This window comes from Equus przewalskii, chromosome 27, assembly GCF_037783145.1.
Source record: "Equus przewalskii isolate Varuska chromosome 27, EquPr2, whole genome shotgun sequence".
NCBI lineage: Eukaryota > Metazoa > Chordata > Mammalia > Perissodactyla > Equidae > Equus > Equus przewalskii.
This window is the reverse complement of record NC_091857.1, coordinates 40,932,494-40,952,926: the sequence shown is the minus strand read 5'-3', so window position 1 is coordinate 40,952,926 and position 20,433 is coordinate 40,932,494. Positions and strand designations below refer to the sequence as shown.

Here is a 20,433-nt window from a genome sequence, read left to right as displayed (position 1 = left end):
ACAATACCTAACGCTGATGCAGTCTCTATGGTGTGCTCCCCACAACCCTGCAAGGAAGGCACATCCTCATTTCACAGAGCAGACACGGGGTGGGGCAGGGCACATGCCTGCGGCCTCATATCTGGGAAGTGGGAGCTAGGACTTAGCCCAGATGCCCTTGACAGTGCATATGGTGCTTCTCAGCAGGTGCTGGAAAGGCACATAATAAAACTCCACAGCCATCACTGATAAGATAAAATAAAATAGGGATAGAAGAAACATTTTAAGTAAAGATCATTTACCCAAAAAAAGCAAAGCACTGATTTCAAGTCTGTGTCCTTGGGACCATTTTTTACTGGAGAAGGGGGCACAGAGCTCTTAATTCCAGCTTTTATTACAACAAAAGGACATACATGGTAATTTGTTCCAAGAAAAATATGGAAATTAGGGAAGAATTTTAGATAAACATAACAAAAGGAAGGATGTTGTGCTGTTAGCATGAAATGCAAATGAGTCTGGGACAAGTTGAGTATATGAGATTTTTAAGGAAAAATAGCAGCCAACCAGCTAGGAAGAAAAAGGCTGTGGAAGGGGCCAGTCTGGGCTGTGGGGACGCTGCACTGAGGGCAGGAGCCTCCGCACTGAAGCTGACCTCTCATCCCCAGGCATCCACTCCCTGCAGCTCACTGAGGATGTGAGAAATGCTTGTGTTGGGAACACGTCACAAGGCAATAACAGAGCAGGCTGCCTCGCTGCCTGATGGGAACCAATGTTCTTCATAAGCCGCTTATTAATGTGGCACCCCAAAATAGGAACCTCAACCCCTCCTCCTGGGGTGTTCTGAGTGCTGGGCTGCTCCCGGCTCCCTGCCATTCCCTGGGCAGGAGATGCAGCCCAGTTGTTTCAGAAGTTAGCCAAAACTATCCCCAGAGAAACGTGCATAACCACCCTTGCTCTGCCAGATCCAGGGCTCTGAGGAGTGAGCAAGTCCTGGGATTCGCTGCCTACCACAAGGTTCACACCCAGGAGAGGGCATGAGGAGGTGGGTCACAGCCTGGGGCCCCTATAAGGTCATCAGGGCAGTAGCCGCCCCTCATCCTTATGACCCAGTTAGGGTCAAGGACCCTGCGCTCATCCACCAGCACTGCCCTAGGACGCAGGGGTGAGGCAGACTTGCCAGCCTGTCCTCCTGCACTCAGAGCTGGCGGGGAGAGTGGGAGAAAGCACCTAGAAAGGGCACAGGTGCGCAGCTCTCTCAGGAGCTGGGCCAGGGCTGCACAGCTGTCCCAGGGCCCCTTTCCTTAGGAGGTGTCTTCACGGGGTACCTCAGGTGCTGACGGGGTTCTCGTTATCGAGAGGGCTGGCTTCTCTTTCCTCAAAAGACTCAGAGTAGTCTCAGTCCCGAGAATAAGAACAGCACCATGGTCAGAGCTGTGACAACACTGCTAACAGAAAGGCCAACTGTCTGGTCCATAGATGGGACACAGAGGCCAGAGGCAGCAGGTAGCTTGCCTACTGGACCGGACCGTGGGGTAGGGACTTGCTGGCAGCCCCAGGCAGCCTGGTCCAAGGCCCTGGCCTTCCTGTCCACCCTGCCCTGTGCAGCAGGAGGGCCTGGGACCTAGTGACCCAGCCTCATCACTGCAGGGCCCAGAAGCTTCCAGCCAGATCATGGCTGCTCCTTGCCCCCACCAGTCCTTGTGTGGCTGCCTGAAGCACAGGCAGCGAGTCTGGAGGTCACTCGTGCCTTGTGGGGGCCTGGGTGGGGCAGGAGGGACCACAGCACACGCTCTACTTCACCAGCCTGGAGCTCCCAGCTGCCCTGCTGGCAGGTCTCCCAGACACACGACTGATGTTTTCAGAAGATGCATTCAGCATCACAGGCAGAGTCACAGATTACTCTTAACTATGTTGGAAAAATAAGCTAAAATTAGTTTAGCAGGACATTTCTTTCAATGTCTCAATATTTTAGTAATAATATCATTATAATACTGACAAATGGCATCTGCTAAAAAAAATAATTTTTTTAAAAAGATATAAGCTAAAATAACTAAAACCATTAAGAATCTTCCCAAAGGAAGGAAAGGAAAATTGAGAAAAAATAAGAGGAAACATAAATATAAAGATAATAAATGTGAGTAAAACTCTAGAGAAAATAAAAATGAGTGAAAACATGAGAAGAAAAACAAGTGATTCAAGTAGTTAAAAATAGACAAGACTTATAAAGGTTAAGAAAACAGAGACAGCACCAGAGAACTAAAAATTAAACAAAGATAAATTCAGGGGAAAAAAGCAAGACAATTTAGATAAAAAACTAAAAAGACAAAAAAAATTTCAAGTTTAAAGTATGACTAAAAGCTACAAAAAGTCAGATTAAAAAACCAAGCATACCGTGAGTTGGAAATTGAACCTGATGCCACTGAATTGCAAGCGTCTTTGATAAATCCCAGGGAAGCAATGGCCTGCGCCCCGCCTGCAGGGTAGAGTTGGGTCACAGAGATCCAGTATGCAGACATGGGATGGAGGTGGCCTGGGAACAGGCTCCAGGGAAATGCACACACACACTCAAACCTGTGGTCTGGCTGGGCAAACACCCTCTGGCTGACTGAAGCCCTCACCCTGTCAGGCGTGAGCTGCCCTGCCCATCAGGGACAGCGCACAGACAGCGTCCTAGCGGGAAGCTGAGGGCAGGAGGGGGATGGCCAGGGGATGCTGAGGGGGACAGTAGTGGGTCTGCCCCCACAAGCCCTGCTCTGTGCTAAGGGATTTGCACTTGTAATCTGGTTCCCACCCTGTAGGGAGCCCATCCTACGTGGGCCCACAGAGAGTCACATAGGAGGGAGCCTGAGGCACAGCCTGAGGCCCTGGAGTGGTCCTCTCCTGTGTTAGACTCACCCTGGGGGAGGGAGGGGAGAGCTGAGGATGACCTCTGGGCACCTGAGGGGTCCTGGCATCCAGGGGCCAGGGGCAGCCTTGGCAGAGGAGATGGGGGCAACAAGGCCACAACCTTCCTGTAGCAGTAACCGCACTGACTTGTGAGTACCTTGGGGTCCCCTCCCCCCAGCCGATGCTCCTGATGAGATTTAATCCCCTGGACTTCAATCTGCTGATGGCCCCTTAATCCTACAAACCTCTCGGCAGCCTGCCGCATTTAATTTACTTGTAATGGGTCTGGTTTGTTTTTATATGAGTGTGTGACATGTGTGTGACTACGGAGTTTGGTATTTCCACCTGCCAGAATGCAATTGAGGATTTATGCACCCATGCATAGATACCACACAGGTAAACCCAACAGAACCACCAGACTAGGGTGTCTGGATTCTTGAGCTTGGTTCTGCTGCAGTCTGCCAGGAAGAACTGGGTCATACCACATAAGCTTTGTTAAACAAAGATTTGGCTACAGCAGGACCTGAAATTCAATGGAAGAGAAGTTTCCACCGAGCTGCCCAGAGCTGTTCCCAGCACCCATGGGCTCCCCTGACAGGACACATGGCCTTGAGTGATGACACACTGTCCCAGGCTTTCTCCCCATGCACCGTGTCCCAGCACACCTCCCGTTTGCTCACTGCCTGGGCCACAATCTTTGCTGACTGGGGGCTGCACATGAGGATAGGGATGGTGACGAGGATGGTGGCAACACTCAGGGACCAGATGATTGGCTCACTGTGTTTCTGGAAGCCCAGCCAGGTAGCTGTCCTGGAGGCAGGTGCTGTGGACGTCTTCCCTTTCCACCCCACTGGAGTCTGAAGCAGGGAGCTCTGAAACCCAGGGTGTTACTGGCTGAAACCAGCTGTCCATTCATTAATGTGTCCCCAGATGCCACTCCAGAGGCTTTGTGGCAATTTCAACCTCAGAAAGTCAAAGATACACATTTCTCAGTCACCCAGACCATGGAAAGATTTGATTATAACAGCAGCAGAATCCTTTTCAAAAGAAGTAAAAAGCAGAAAATAAAAAGGCAAAACAAATACCAGCAGAACTGCTCTGGCTGAGGTGTAAGTGAGCATGACAGAGCAAGCCATGGGCAGTCCCCCTCGCAGCTGGGGAGACAGGGCCCCAGAGGCTCTGAACAACATGCAGACCAGGAGGAAGGAACAGAGCCCTGAACTCCCCCTCCTCATCAGGGAGGGAGCTGCTGTCACTGGACCCTTTTCTTAGCATTTCCCAACAGACACACACACTACCTTTTGGTTTTGCATAGATACCACACTCTGTGTGTTCTGTGACGATGTTACAATGCAGGTATAATTTACAGGCAATGAATGCTCAAATCTAGATGTACAGGTTGAATTTCACAAACATTCGCCTGTGTGACTGCCAGTTTATGACACGGAACCTTCCAGACCTGGAGAGAGGTGCTGCTGGCCCCTGTCCTGTAGCTCCGCCAGCCCCAGCTAGTGCTGCTTGCTGCTGTCACCACAGTTCCCCCGGCTGCTCTTCCACTCGGACAGTCTGCACTTCTTTCAATCAAAACAACGTTCCTGAGACTGTCCATGCTTCCTGTTATCACTACTGATCTCACTGGAGAGCAGGCCTCCCCAGTGTGAACATGATCACACATAGTTGACCCTGCTCCTGTCCAAGGGCCTCAGCTGCCTCCAGTTCTGGGCCGTGCCTGGTGTGCACATCTGTGTGGGGACATGGGCCCTGCTGGGGGTGCAGGACTTGGTGTTTTCACTGAGCAAGCTCCACACGAGATGATCCACTAACTTTCATGTCTACACAGCTCCCACCTGTCTTAACAGTGTGTACTGACAGTCCCCTTTCTTGCTTATAACCATCTGCGCACATGCAGCCTTGGTGAGACAGATTCCCACAGGCGGAGCTGCTGGGTCTGGGGGTTTACACAGATGATCTGCATAGACACTGCATCCACGCAAAACTTCACTGCTCTCTAAGCGTGTTTCCTCTGGATGCTGCCTTCGTGGGCTCTCAGTTTGTTCCCAGTCTGCGTTTCTTAAGAACTGTGTGTTTATGTCTCCGTGGTTGCAGTTTCCCTCCTGACCTGTAGCAGCTTCCAGTGTCACTGTAACATTCAGGGCCTGTTCACTGAGTTACCACTCTCTCTTGCAGTTGGCCCTCGCTCTAGACCTGGGAGTGGTGTAGTCACGCAGGTGTGTGAGCACGGGACCTTGGCCTCTGTCTTCTGGGATGTGTGATTTGCTGAGGAAACCTTTCCCCAAAAAAGCCCGCTTTAAAAAGTTGATGTAGGAGCTGGCCCGGTGGCACACTGGTTAAGTTCACACATTCTGCTTCGGTGGCCTGGGGTTCGCCGGTTTGGATCCTGGGTGCGGACCTACATATTGCTTATCAAGCCATGCTGTGGCAGGCGTCCCACATATAAAGTAGAGGAAGATGAGCATGGATGTTAGCTCAGGGCCAGTCTTCCTTAGCGAAAAAAGAGGAGGATTGGCAGCAGATGTTAGCTCAGGGCTAATCTTCCTCAAAAAAAAAAAAATTCTATGTACATTTTCTAAGAATCCTTTAAGCTTTTGCCAGCTTTAGCTCATTCCTCCATCTCAAACACATTTGCATTTGGTGTGAGGTGTAGTTCTACATTTGCTATTTGCTTTTTTTTAATAGATGCCTAATTGACTTAACAACATTTATTGAATAGTTTTTCCATTCCTATTGATTTAAATACCACTATTATTAAAAATCAAAGGAAAACAAAACAAAACCCACCTCCCTTCAGACCTGTTCTCCTCCACTCACCTATTCCTGTCTGATGTTTTCATTAGTCTAGCCTGGTAGTTGGCTTCTATAGGTTTTTGCCCTTTTCTTCTGGATTGTTTTTAATGACAGCACCTGAACACACACACACACCTCAGTGTGGGGGCTGTGCGCTCATGGGAGTGAGTCCAGTGCTCGGGAGAAGGGGTAGGCAGGAGGCGAGGGCTGCTGGAGCCTTGTGCAGGGAGAGGGTATGAGTAGCTGGCTTCTGAACTGGCTGCCGTCTCTCTCTGGAGCTTGACCCCTGCTCCCAGCCAGGCCTCCAGAGATGCCAGACCCCATGGTGGCTCCCATGGTCCCCTGGCATTGTCTCCTTCCCTCACCTGACCACCCAGCAGACAGCACAGGCGAGGGTGCTGTGAGGCATCATCAGATGTCCTGTGGCCTCTCCCATGCCCTCCTTCTCACCTGGCCGCTGCCTTGGACTCCTGCTGACCTGAACGCCAGTGAGCAGGACCACATTTTCTCTAAGGTTCCTGCTCTTCCGTTTTCCATGAGTCTCTCGCTCAGCAGTGGGGCAGATGAGGCACTGCTTAGCAATGGGGTCTTGCTGTGTAGCAAAGGCACAGACAGACAGACCCTGTAAGACTTCAGCACAATAAGGACTGACCTGAACACCAGAGTCACGCACCATATGAAACACTCAGAATGACACCACAGGGTTCCCCACTGGTTTGCATCTGACCTGATGGGTCATCTCATAAGCACGGTCACTCCGCGAGGATGCCTTAGCTGCCGACCCGGCCACGTCTACGGGTCACATGCCCGCAGCACCAGGAGAGGCACATGAACAATGTCTACACTTTCACTCCTGTGTGGTCAATGCCAGCGGCTCGCACAGTTACATAAACAGCAGCCTCACCCAGAAGGTTGTTAAATCACAGACTAGATCCCACCCCAGAGTTTCTGACTCAGGCAGTCTAGGAGAGGGGGTGGCTGAGAATTTGCCTCTCCAGAAAGTTCTCAGGTGATGGTGATGGTGGTACAGGACGCTCCTGGAGAATCACTAATCTGTACTATTCTTTAAAATAACACGGCTTTCACAGAGAGAGAGGGAAACCCAGTGCTCTTCCTGTGAGACATGTCATGCGTGCTCTTCCTGCAGATGGCCCTGGGGGCCCCAGGTCACAGCACCCAGCCTGCTGTACCTCAGTCCCCTGACCTCTGAACCCCGCATCTTAGCCAGAATGAGGATGTCTCTTCAAAAGCTTCAGCTGCAGGGCACTCAGGATCCCAAATCTTCCTGAGGCTTCGTCACATGGTGACAATCTGCTTTATTGTGGTGGGTTTCTTCTTGTGATGCACAAGGGGCCTCACAGAGATAGCACACACCACTGACAAACCAAGTGGGTAAGGTCAGAGGGCACTTGCAGAAGGCCAGCCTGGCCCAGCTCCATCTGTGGTCCTTTCAGCTCCCAGTGAGTCAAGGCCAAAAGCGATAAGCATGTTGTTAAGAAAGCAGCCCTGGTTTGCTCCTCCCAGGTCCCTTGCAGGAGTCGGCCCAGCTGGTGCAGACAGGCGTGTGGGGGGACCAGTGCTCGGAGCTGCTCACCTCTCGCTCCATGTGGGGACAGTGTCCTTCCGGGCAGTGCAGAAGGCCGTGGCCATACTGCTTCCACATTGTTACATTTAAATTATTTCTGGAAAAACAACACTCTATTCCACCAGTAAGTACAGTGAACAAACACCCCGTAATGCTCGCTGGGGTGCTGGCTTTACTTCAGAGACAACAGATCTCATTTCCCATAAAGGCAGTGAGTGGGGCACAATTTTATAATTCTATTAACAGGGAACACACGCGGTTGTCGTGTCAGCATGTCTCAGGCTTGCTACCACATATAATGACTGAGTGCTCACGTTCTCGGAGTCATGGGGACACAGGGCAGGTGGGGCAGGAGAAAGGAGACTTTAAAAACGGCATCGAAATACGGGAGACCTTCCTCAGGCATAAAAGATGCATTTATAATCATGAATACAAAAAACATTGAAATTTCTGCCCTATCTTAAGGAAATAGTACAAAAACTTCCCTTTCTTCAAGACTGGAAAATGGGTAGAAGGAGCCCTTTAGAAATACTGCGTGAGATCCATTCACAGGCTACAGTTGGAAGGAAGTGGACAGTACCCTAAATGCTGAATATTTCTACAAGGCATTATTTCCAAGAAGAGAAAAGCTTCTTTTATTACCAAGGGTGCAACTGCTATTTTTTACATCTAAAATGCAGAGTAACTTATAATCTAAAGAGTTTACATTTACTTCTATGAACTTGGCCATGGACCCATGTTTCCTGGAAAGCTAGTTAAAATACAAATTTTAAACATTTTATCCCTGAAAGGCAAAAAAAATTTTCTCTGCTAGAACAGGCTCAAACCAAATACCATTATGGCTTTGGTTCTGACAAACTATTTCTGAAAACATTTTTTCCCAGCAAATCCAAACAGGAGCATATAATTCGTCTAAATACGGCACCAGCGGTCAGTCCACTATACAGATACTACAAACATTTTATATTATCCTCATTACTTGCCAAAATATATTCATCAGAAGGATCCTGAACTAACAGAATACTTTAGTCCTTTCAAAGGACAGGCAAAAAACCCGAAATTTTGTTTTTTATAAGCTATAAAACTCACGTTAGTTATACAAACACTGTTACACTATTGTACATTCCACATCTGCTTATCATGAAGGAATCACATTCTCTAGCCTTCCTAGAGATAGAGAATTATGTTATTTGTCAATATAAGCATCAAGCTCCAAAAGTGCACGTCCTCATACATCAATAGCAAACATATATTAACTGTGTTCTCATACGTGGATCTCACAATGCTTTACATTAGTGGAAGCCGATAGCTCACCCGTGCACCTCAGAGGTCGACGTTCTCAAACACCAAGAGCCCAGGGCCCTGCACCATGGGGATGACCAACAACACCAAGAGCCCAGGGCCCTGCACCACGGGGACAACCAACATTTCTAAGAAAGAGAACCACATGTCCACACCTGTTCCCAGTATCAACGACTGACAAACACCTGTAAAATGATAAGTTCATCTTTCTACTTAATAACACTTTCACATTAGGGTGTTAATAGTTGACCTTGATTCTTAAAAAAGAGCCATATCATTAAAATAGAGGACTTGATGTGAATACCCTCATCTGAACGTCTAAAACCTTGTATAAATATAACACCATTTCCACTTTTTCCATCACAGTGAAAAATACTGCGCAGAGCTGCGGTCATCCTCCTAACACTCTTCCTGATAACCGGTACCCACCCGGCTCCTCAGCCCTCGTGGACTCAGCCTGTTCTCCTAGCCAGAGAAGCCTCGCTCGGGCCCCAGCATCCCCTTACCTCAGAACAAAGCGGCTCTGTGAGGTCGGGAAGGGCTGGTTGGATGTGGCTATCAGACAGATGGTCACTCTCCCTGTTTAGAGAAGATGAAATGCTAAAGGAGAAAAATTAGAGTGGTGTTTTGTTCTAAACCAAAGGAGGCTATGAATCCCATTGGCCTCAGGTTGGAAACCTCGTGACATGGGACCAGGCACATGTGACCTACTTTTCGCCCAACTCCCCTCGTTCTGTTGGAGGGGTGCACCCGGCATGGATGCGCTGTCATTTCAATGACTCCTTCCCCCAAACAGGGGCCACCGCACAAATCGGCATGCCTGCAGGACACCAGCCGCAGCAGCTAAGCCCTGGGAAGGGAAGGGTGGGTGCGGGCAAAGACCTCAGGGCCCAACACTAGTCACAACGCAGCTCTGAAGACTTAAGCTGTAACTGCTGCATGGGCTGTCTGCCGTGCACGGGCCTCGCACAAAGCTGCAGGATGAGGCTCTTCCTCACCAGGACGAGGTGCCTGAGATGGCACCAACTGCAAATCGTTTCTCCATCTTCTTCTTTGTTTGATCTAGAGCTTCTAGGTACCACCCTAAAAGCAAGCCGCACATAGAGACTTAGCACTGTGTGTCCTTGAGAGCCATCCTGATGTTAGGGCTCTGATCTGGGCAGCGCAAGACAGAAGGATGGACCCAGACCCTAGGAGAAGACATGGAGAATGCACACTGATCCACCCACCAAAACAGGCACTTCTGCCACCAAGCAGGAGAAAGTGGCCCTCCGCTTCCACTTTTCACTGAATTATCACTTTTACCTCACCATCTCACATGAAATCAGATGCAGATAAATGATAAAAAGGACAACAGGCAGTGGTCAAACTAGGACTGCGGACAGGAATCACTGGCTGTGAGGTCAGGCATGCATTTTGCCAGGAGTACTAAGCTGCCCACTGCAAGAGCCCACAGAATGTGCCACAGATTGTAATGCCAACAGAGGTGCACAGAGAGAAAGCGGAGGCACGCAGGTCTTACTACCAAAGTCAGCCTGATTGTTCATTATGGGAAGTAAAAATGAAAAATAACACAAGTATTGGAAGCTCATTACAGAAAAAAATAGAAAACACATATATGCAAAAAAAACCCTGTAATATCATCACCCAGAAAGACCACCTGCAATAGCAGGATTTTGGGGGTTTACCTATTCATATTTTTTCCAGTAGGTGTGTGTTATTATATTTTTTAAGAAAAACAGAACCAAACCACCCATGTTTGTCCTGTTCTTTTCATTTAACATTAAATACAAAATACTTTTCTATGTCAATATATTTAAATCTACATAACAGTGATCAAATTCCCAATGACGTTCTATTTTATGCACAAAATTTTATACTTCCATTTATGCATAAAAATATAATTAATCTGCAATGATTGTATATCCTGGGTTTTTGAACTGTTATATTAAACAATGTTTTAACAATAATCTTCGGGTGGACCGCATTCCGACCCTCTCTTATTTCCTTGGAATACATATTTATAGATATAATTTCAGGGTCTCGAAGGATACACATGCTTGAAGCTCTGGCACACAGTGACAAACCCGCTTAGCCAGCCAGCGGCACTCCCATGAGGAGGGGCCTTTCCCCGCTCCCACCCACCCAGGCAAGCTGTCATCAGTGCCCAACCGAGCTCTGAGTCCTGGGGATGTCAACATGTAGCAGCCAGGCAGAGGAGGAGGACACTAACAGCCAAGATGAAGACAGCCCTTGCTATGTGTCTGGCACTGTCAGCTAATTCACGCCCCACAGCAGCTCCCTGTGTAGGGTCTGTCCTTATTCCTGCTACGGATGACAGAAGGAACCGCACAGTCACTCATGGCTTGCTCACGCTCATAAAGCTCAGGCCATCGAGGGCCTGTGCTCTTGCCTACCAGGTGACTGACAGCAACAAGTGCCACTGACAGGGCGTTGGGGTGGCCTGGACACTGACCTTAGGGTCTGGTGGGGGTAGGTGTGTGGACCTTCACAAGGCAGGTCTGGTGCAAGATGAGCTGGTAGCGCCAGTAAAGCCAGTCATTAAGGGGACACAGAGATGAGTGGTCACTGCAGGTGGACATGCTGCCAAGGGGCATGCCCACCTGTTTACATGCAGGTGGGAAGCACAGAGAAGGAGCAAGGCAGAAGTCAAATCCTTGAAGAGGTGAGAAGGACAGGAAACAAGAGGGACACAAAGGACCAGAGTCACTGGCCAAAGAGAAGGAGCTGAGGGTGTGAGGACCGCAAAGAGGGCCAGAAGGGAAACTGAGGGACAGTGGCATCCAGGGAGCCAAGGGGAGACTAGTTAGCACTGAGCTGAATGCTGCTGAGAGGAAGAAGGCCAGGGTGAAAACTGAGGACATGACTGCGGGCAGTTTCAGGGTGGAAGACACATTGCACATGGGGAGGGGATGGGTAGGAAGGAGAGGAGAGAGATGGGTGAGGAACCACACTCCACGAACACTACACCTCCCGGATGGGGGTGGGCCAGCACAGGGCACTCAGTGCCTTCACGTTCATTGGAATGTGTTGGGCAAAGTGGTGGGGCACCTCCTTAGTGGCTGTGGGTTTTCTGTCTTAGTGGACCACCCATTACTTCTGCAGCCATGTCGCATGCCTAACACAGGCTCAGATGCTCAGACCATCAAGCATGGGGGAACCTGGCAGATGTGGCCAGGCAAAGCGCAGGCAGACAAGCAGTGCATGGGCTCCCCAACATGGATCCAGGTAGGCTGAAGAGGAGGCAGAGAGTCCAGAGTGGGGCCCCCTCGGCTCCTGGCTTAGGTGAGCTGCAGCCTGGCCTGGGTGTGCTCCTGGCCGGTCCTCCACATGTGCCGGAAGAAGCCCAGTCAGCTCTGGTCTGGTTTATATAACCGACCTTGCTCTTGACCACAGCCTGGGATGCGCCAGTCATGTGAAAGAAGCTGTTTCATTTGGCTCCTGTCCAAATCCAGCAGATTTCAAGACTGCTGTGACCAGTCACTGACATTCAGCCCAAATAGACACCTGGAGGTTGAAATGGTTTTAACAGTCCTCTGTGCAAAGCAGAACAAAGCAAAGATCAAAACAACACAGGACACAGGCTTATGGAATTGGGTCAAACACCACGGGATTAAAAATGCTGAGCTGCAATTAAAAAAACCCAAAACCAGACAGACAACATTTGGGCAGCACAGGAGAGAAGCCGGTACTGAGAAGAACAATCAAAAAATTCAGAAAGTCGGTGAGGGACCTGGTGTCCCTTATTATAAAGTCTTGTGACTTTTTAAAGATGCACCTGTTTCTTTGACAACCACCTCAGAGGTACGTTAACTCAGAACCTATACAAGGTTTGTGTTGTGAATCTGCATTAATAAATTATACAGCTTAACACAGATTCTCAGTGGCCACCTTTGGCCCTGGATAAATAAAGCACCCTAGAATGTACTCTTATATTGGCGGTACCCTCATAACACAAAATATATGGATGGATAAACTAGAATTGGGCTGGAGCTGACCAAGGCATGTGAGTGGTAGAAGGAACCTCTGAGGTTCCTTTATTTTATAAGTGAGAAACTGAGGCCAGGAAAAGTCAGTACTGCAGGCTCAGAACCCGTGAGCCCTGCCAGAGAGAACCCAGGGCTCAGAGCACTGGAGAGCAAAGCAGCACACAAAACAGACACGCTACCGCATACACTCTTGCATACATGCACACACAGTACCCCACGTAAGCACACAACACACATGCTCCTGCACACAGAACACACATGCTACTTCACATGCTCTTGCACACAGCACACACACTCCTGCACACAGAACACACCTGCTTCTCCACCCGTGCACACACAGCAGGACTGTCAGCAGAGCCAGGCGAGCCTGCTTTGCTTAGCACAGGGCTCCTCATGTGGCTGGTGCTTATGTACAGGGGAACTAATAAACAAGCTGACAACAGACCTGGCTCTCCAGATTTCCCACCCAGTGAGTGTTCTTTACAAAATGGCAGGATGAGGACCTGGAAGGGTAACAACAGGGAATACTTACGGGAAAACAGTTCTAAAGGTTCCCATGCTCCTCAAAATTCAAGGGAAAAAGCCACAGAGAAACATTTCTGCCTCAGCTTAGACCTGCTCCCTCAAACTTTGATCTGCTTCTTCAAACTCCATCTCAACTCAACAAGACTTTTCAAGAGTCAACCAGGAATGAGGTTCCTACATTATCACATTATTGCATCAACTGCCTTTCTTTGTTGAACTTTCCCTGTTATCATCATTTGTCTTCTCTCCTGTACTACTTCCCATTTGACACCATATCATGGACTGAAGAGGGTAAAGTACACATTGTGCCACTTCAAACATACTTCATTTTCCAGAGTGAGCTTGACTTTCCCATACACATTCTTGGTAAACAAACGAGCAAACAAAAGACACTTGACAGGAACTCACCTTCCCCCATAAGCAGGCTCTAAGAGTCAGAGCAGATCCATAGACCACAAATGTTCAGCCTTAGTGTAACTCAGAGCATCATAACCGGAACCGGTGCTTTATAGGAGGACTGACTTTGTCGTGGAACCCCTACCTAAAACACAAAAACACAGGGGGATGAGCTTACAAATCTATAACCTTGTCCATAACGACTGAGCTTCAACAGAATTGCTTTCTGGCATTCAAGAGAGCAGTAAACATTTCTTAAACATTCAAAGATGAGGCAGCTAAGACTGTGGAGATGAGATGCCAGCAAGAACTCACTCTGGGATACCACCCTCTATGGCCCAAATGAGGCTGCTCCAAAAACAAGGAGGTTTCCATTTGATAAATGAGAAGTCCAAAAGAAGAGTTTTGGTAAAACTGTATAAACTTTGAGAATGTAAACAAAACAGTCAACTTTCTATTTATAATATTTAGCATATTTATACACATATATACTGATTTTTAAATAACATTTATGAAATTATATATTAATATAAATACATCGCTGGTTTTCTACTTCTACAGAAGGTATAATAATTTCATTCAAACTCTTTAATTTCAGAATGCAGTTTTGTCCAAATAGAGCCACCTTCTGCACCATCTAGCGTGCTTCCAGAGTGCATCACTTCACCTTGATCTGAACTGCTTGACTTTTTACTTTTTGAATTCATGTTTGCTGTCCAAACTGTAAGTTTAATCTCCAGTCACAAGTACCCATTTTCTTAACATTCTCTGCTTTGCTGTGTGTTTTTTTTTAAGTCTTTTGTCAACATAATATATTGTAAGGTATGCTAACATGCTGCTTAGCCTTAGTTTCTGAATCTGTAAAATGGAGCTAACAGCTATTAAATGAAAATAAATGAGATAATAAACATAAAGCATCTAAACATAACATGCAATAAAGGCAAGTTTTCCTTATTGTTTGGTATAATTTCAGGTGATTAGAGAACAATAAAGTTTTCAGAAAAAAATATGGAGCAATTTAAAATATTGTCTTTGCTGTGTTTTTAATCTATTCCATAGGTGTATATTTATGACCTCCATGAATTATTGCTATAGACAACTGAAAAGGCTTGCCTATAACAGCATCCAACATTTGGAATTGTGAGGTCACAACACCAAAAATAATTAGAAACCTATGTTAAATGTCTTTCCCTTTCTCTGAGTCAATCAGGTAATCACTTTAGGCAATAAACAACAGCACTGACTTTGTTTCAAGCTAAAATGTCTTATCCATATAATACATTAAGGTACAACTAAAAACTCTGGACATTAAATATGAAACAAACATCAGAAAACCTTTCAAGATGGAGAAAAGAAAGTAAACTGGCTAGGGTACCTCAGATTTGAAGAGTGATGTGGCAGTGAATTCACCATTTTGTTTTGTTTTGTTTCCCTCATATATATTCCCAACTGGTCACTGAAAAAGCCTGCACCCTAAAAATGCCAAATAACAGAAGAAAAGTCTGCTCTCTGTCTCTATGCAAAGGACTGGGCACAGGAAATCTAGTGAGCCAGAAGTCTTTTTGACAATACCTGCCCTACTCCAGGTGAAGTGACAGGATACCCCTGCATACACTACAACCGAAGAGCCTGTGCTGGGAGCCTAGACTTCCACACCTACCCAGCAGCAACAAGGCACTCGTCCCTCTACGATGGAGTCAAGGGACCACGGGGGAGGAAAGTGAGTAAAAACAAGAGTAAGAATTAACACTTTCTTTAAGGAAGCACAAGGTCTCCAGATGCCCCAGCACCTGTCATTGCTGGCTGGACACTCTTCTATTCCCACAGACAACTGCAGTCTTCCTTTCTGAGCAGGATGGCTCACTGAGGATTGGACAATAAGCAGTTCTGAAGAGAGTGCAACGCCAAAGTTAAACCAGGAGTGTGGTGCGGAAGAAAACAGACTGAATAAAAAGACCTCCTGTCCCCTCCTCCCAAGAGGCTCTCAGAATTCTAGCAGGCAGGATGATTCCTTCTAGTAAGGTACAGAAAGTAGAAATGGTACAGACAGCAGTCTCTGATAACAAGGCAATATAATCAGAAATTAATGGACTTTAACCAAAGGACATTCCATTTGCAATTTACTTCATTGTAGAAACATCTAAAGGGTAGTAGCTTACTAAATATATATGGCTCTGACGTTTCACTAAATTGGTAAGGAACACCAGGAGACTAGAAATCTGGGACATGACGTGGCAAACAGACATACTCATGCAACGACCCACTTCTGCTGACATTGCCAACATGCTTCAGGGAGCCAGAGACACCAAGCACCCTGTTAGATGTGAGTCATCGTGAAAATCTCAGAGATGAAATGCTCTGCTGTTCTCTTTTCAAAACACAATTGTGTTAGGAAGGGAGGACGACAGAGAAGATACAGTGAGGTACGTGAGTCCCCTTCCTCACCTCTATGGCTTTCCCTCACTGCGTGACCCACTTAGTAACGACAGAAGCAATAGTTTTTAACGACTTGCTGAACAGGCCGTCACAACAAATCAGCTTCAAAGGATGAGTCCCCAAGGACGTCCCATCCCCTCCTGGGCAAAGTCCAGAGAAAAGAAGCCCATTCAGCTGCAAACTATACACACACACACACACACACACACACACACACACACAGGTAGGCACATCCCCACACACAAGTGCACATGGGGGCACAAGCAGCTCACATCGTCATCCGTGTTCTTAATGAAGGGCTTGGACTGCATCAGAAGTTTGAAACATCAGACAACAAGGAGGCAGAGGGCTGTCCTACCTGCTTTCTACTGGGCTTCCTCCACGTCCTCCTTTTGCCAGGAGGACACGTGTCAGCAGAGGGTGAGTGAGGGGAGGGCAGTAGAAGATGGATGTGGAGAAGAGACGAGGAGCCATGTTGGCTAGGGTGTTTTAGACCATTTTAAGAATGGGGGCAGGTAGAACCTGTGGGAAACAGGGCTATGAGAAGGCATCAGGAAGAAAAGAGGCATGACAAATCACAGTATTCTAACACAGCAATCAGGCTGCTGGTACGGAAAACAAGCTGAAGGTGAAGAGGGGCAGGAGAAGCAGGAGGGACTTCAGGAGCTTAAGCAATAATCCCATTGAGAGGTGAGAGCTGTTTCGGTACAGTGAGGAAGTACACAGATGCTCCAAGAGCCCGAGATTGGGAGTTCAATCTGAGGAGTGACACTCAAGCCTAGCAACCCCTGCCTACCTCGTGGGAGACGGAGCACACCCCCTGGTCACAGCACACAAGCATAATGACAACATAACAAATATGTGGAGTGCATAAACAACACAAAAATATGATGCTGTGTGTGTGAAACTCTGTACCTGACATCTAGAGGTTACAACACATTCTCCTAAAGCTCTCAGAGAACAGAACAAAAATTGACAATGTTCTAACTCATAATGCGAGTCTCAACAAATTTGGAAGACATAGAATCAACAGACCATGCTTTCTACCCACTAGGCAATTAAATTAGATATGATTAGCAAAAAGATAACTTTATAATTCCCCGGGACATAACATTTTTTAAATGCGTCTAAATAAGAAATGGATGGGATCAACATAATGAAATTAGAAAATAATTAGACCTCAACAATAATAAAATTACTATGCACCAAAATTTGTAGCCAGCAGCTACAACAGAACTTACAGGAAAACTTACAGCCTTAAAAGCCCATATTAGGAATAAAGAAAGGCAGAAAATTAGCGAGTAAAAAACGCAATTTAAGAAGTTAGAAAAATAACAGAAAGTATCCACAGAAACTATAAAGAAGGTAAAAATAAGGCATAGATCAGAAGTTAAGAAAAGAAAAGAGAGCCAATTGAGAAAATGAACAACTATAAAATTTGGTTCTTCAAAAAAGGTCTAAAAATGCACAACCCTCTGATGACATTGGTCGAGAAAAATAATCAAGAAAGTACAGATGATACTAGGAATTAAAATGAAAATAAAAACTGCTGGTTCTGGACAAGATGAAGTAGACACATTTCTCCCTATTCTTCCTGCTGAGTACAACTAAAAACTTGATATTAAATATGAAACAAACATCAGAAAACCTTTCAAAGTGAAGAAAAGAAAGTAAACTGGCTAGGGTCCTTAGGATTTCAAGAGTGATGCGGCAGTGAATTGACCATTTTGATTTGTTTCCCTCATGTATATTCCAAACTGGTCACTGAAAAGGGCTGCACCCTAAAAATGCCAAACAGCATGGGAAAAAAAGTCTCAACAAAAGTCTGCTCTCCGTCTCTAGATAAAGGACTGGGCACAGGATATCCAGCGAGCCAGGCTTTTTGTTATCCACTCCAGATGAAGTGACAGGAAGGAAACAACCTCCCCCCAACACATACTACGACCGCCCCTACCAGAAGAGCCTGTTTTGGGAGCCTAGACTTCCATTCCCACCCAGCAGCAACAAGGTACTCGTCCCTCTACCATGGAATCAGGGAGGACAAGGGGCAGCCTGGACCTGTTGTTGACAAGGTGCCCTCTTCCCCCTGGTGTTGGCAGAAGCCTGCTAAGATAGGAGATTTATATAAGATCCAGACTATTGTAACATAATAACCCAAATTTCCAGGATACAAAAATCACTTCTCATATCAAAAACTAGGAAAATTTCAACATGAAAGAGAAAAGAAAATCAACAAATGCTAAACACTGAGATGACAGAGATGCTACAATTCTCTGACAAAGATTTTAAAGCAGCCATTATAAAAATGCTTGTTTCAATGAGCATTTATAAACATGCTTAAAGCAAATCTCCAAAAAAATTCATAAATAAATAAGAGATATAAAAAACAATCAACAAAACTACCAAAAAAAATCAATCAAAATGAAATAGACAATCTCAATATTCCTACAGCCATTAAAGAAATTAAATTTGAAATAAAAAACTCCAGAAAAACAAATCTCCCGGCCCAGATTTTCACTGGAGAATGTTACCAAACATTGAAAGAATGAACACCAACTTTCGACAATCTTTCAGAGAAAACAGGAGAATACTTCCCAATTCATTTTGCGAGGCTACTATTACCCTGCTACTAAAATCAGAGATAAAGACAGTACAGAAGAAGAAAACCACAGACCAATGACTCTCATGAACATAGACACAAATAAACTAAAAAAAAATTTTTTTAATTAGCAAATTGAATCCAGCAATGTATAAATGAATTATATGCCATGACCATGTAGGATTTATTCAGATATGCAAGGCTGGCTCCATATTAAAAAATCAATCAATATAATCTACCATATCAACAAGCTAAAGCATAAAAACCATATGATCATATGAATTTCTGCATAAAAAGTATTTGATGAAATTCAACACCTATTCATGGTAAAAAAAAAAAATCCAGCAAATTAAGAATAGAGGAAAATTACTTCAACTTGATAAGCAGCATCTACAAAAAACCTACAGCCAGCATCATACATAAAGATGATAGACTGAATGCTTTACTCTAAGATTGGGAACAAGACATGGCTGTCCACTCTCACCAGTCTTAGTCAACATACTACTGGGAGTTCTAGCTACTGCAACACACAAGAAAAATAAATCAGAGGTACATAGACTGGAAAAGAAGAAATAAAACTATATTTCCAGATGATAGGATTTTCTGCCTACAAAATCTCAAGGATCCTACAAAACAAAACAAAACTCCTAGAAGCAATAAATGAGTTCAGAAAGGTGGCAGAATATGAGTACTACACAAAAATTAACTGCATTTTTGTATACTAACAGTGAACATACATAAACCAAAATTAAAAACACAGTATCATTTAAAATTGCTCAAAATAAAATGAAATACTTTGGTATACACTTAAACAAAGCATATGCAGGATATGTATGCTGAAAACTGAAAAATGCTGATGAAATAAATCAAAGAAACCTAACTAAATGGAGGCACATACATTATTCATGGATTGGAAGATTCGACATAGTAAAGATGTCAATTTTCTCCCAATTGATCTATTTGTTAATGCAATTCCTATAAAAATCCCTGAAAAGTTTTTTGTAAACATAGACAAGCTTATTCTAAAATTTATATGGAAAGGCACAGGCCCTAGAGTAGCTTAAAAAACTTGAAAAAAGAAGAAGAAAGCAGGAAGAATCACTCGATCTGATAATAAGGCTTAGTTTACAGCTACAGTATTCAACATAGTATAGTATTGGCAGAGGGAAAGACACATAACTCAGGGGAATAGAATAGAGAACCTAGAAATAAACCCAGCCAAATGTGCCCAACTAATTTTTGGCAAGGTGGAAAGGAAATTCAATGGAGAAAGAGAATTTTTTTCAAGAAACGATGCTGGGACAACTGAATAGGCAAAATCCCCAAATCTTGACCTAAGTCTCACACCTTACATAAATATTAACTCAAAATGGATTATACACATAGATGCAAAACAAGAAACTATAAACCTCTTAGAAAAAGACAGGAGAAAAATCTTCAGGAGCTAGGGCTAGGCAAAGATTTCTTAGACTTCAGAAAGCATGATCCATGAAAGGAAAATCTGATACATTGGACTTAATAAAAATTAAAAACTATTGCTATACAAAATACCCTGTTAAAAGAATGAAAAGGCAAGCTATAGATTGGGAGAAAATATTTGCAAACCACATATCCAACAAAAATAAGTATGCAGAATATATAAAAGATACTCAAAATTCAATAGTAAAAAATTTTAAAAAATCAATTGGAAAGTTGAGTGAAAGACATGAACAGATATTTCCCCAAAGAAAACATATGGATGGCAAAATAAGTGCATGAAAAGATGTTCAACACCATTTGTCATTAGGGAAATGCAAAGTAAACCACAGTGAGGTATTACCACGCACCTATGAGAATAGCTTCAAAAAACAGTGATAGGGGGCTGGCCCCGTGGCTGAGTGGTTAAGTTCGCGCGCTCCGTGGCAGGCGGC

The 20,433-nt window shown here is 45.4% G+C and overlaps 1 protein-coding gene across 50 annotated transcripts in view; it reads right to left on the bottom strand.

The window, feature by feature from the left end:
- Window positions 1-20,433, bottom strand: part of PCBP3 (poly(rC) binding protein 3) — a 280,291-nt gene that overhangs the window by 56,485 nt on the left and 203,373 nt on the right. For 44 of the 50 annotated variants that reach the window (XR_011534040.1, XR_011534039.1, XR_011534041.1 and 41 more), the window contains one exon: window positions 13,501-13,633. The exons of the other annotated variants lie outside the window; for them this stretch is intronic. Coding sequence is in view for 28 of the 44 variants with exons in the window: in XM_070597965.1 (XP_070454066.1) it covers window positions 13,501-13,510 (10 nt within the window). In the remaining 16 variants the exon portion in view is untranslated. The remainder of the gene's footprint in view (window positions 1-13,500; window positions 13,634-20,433) is intronic. 50 annotated transcript variants of the gene reach the window in all.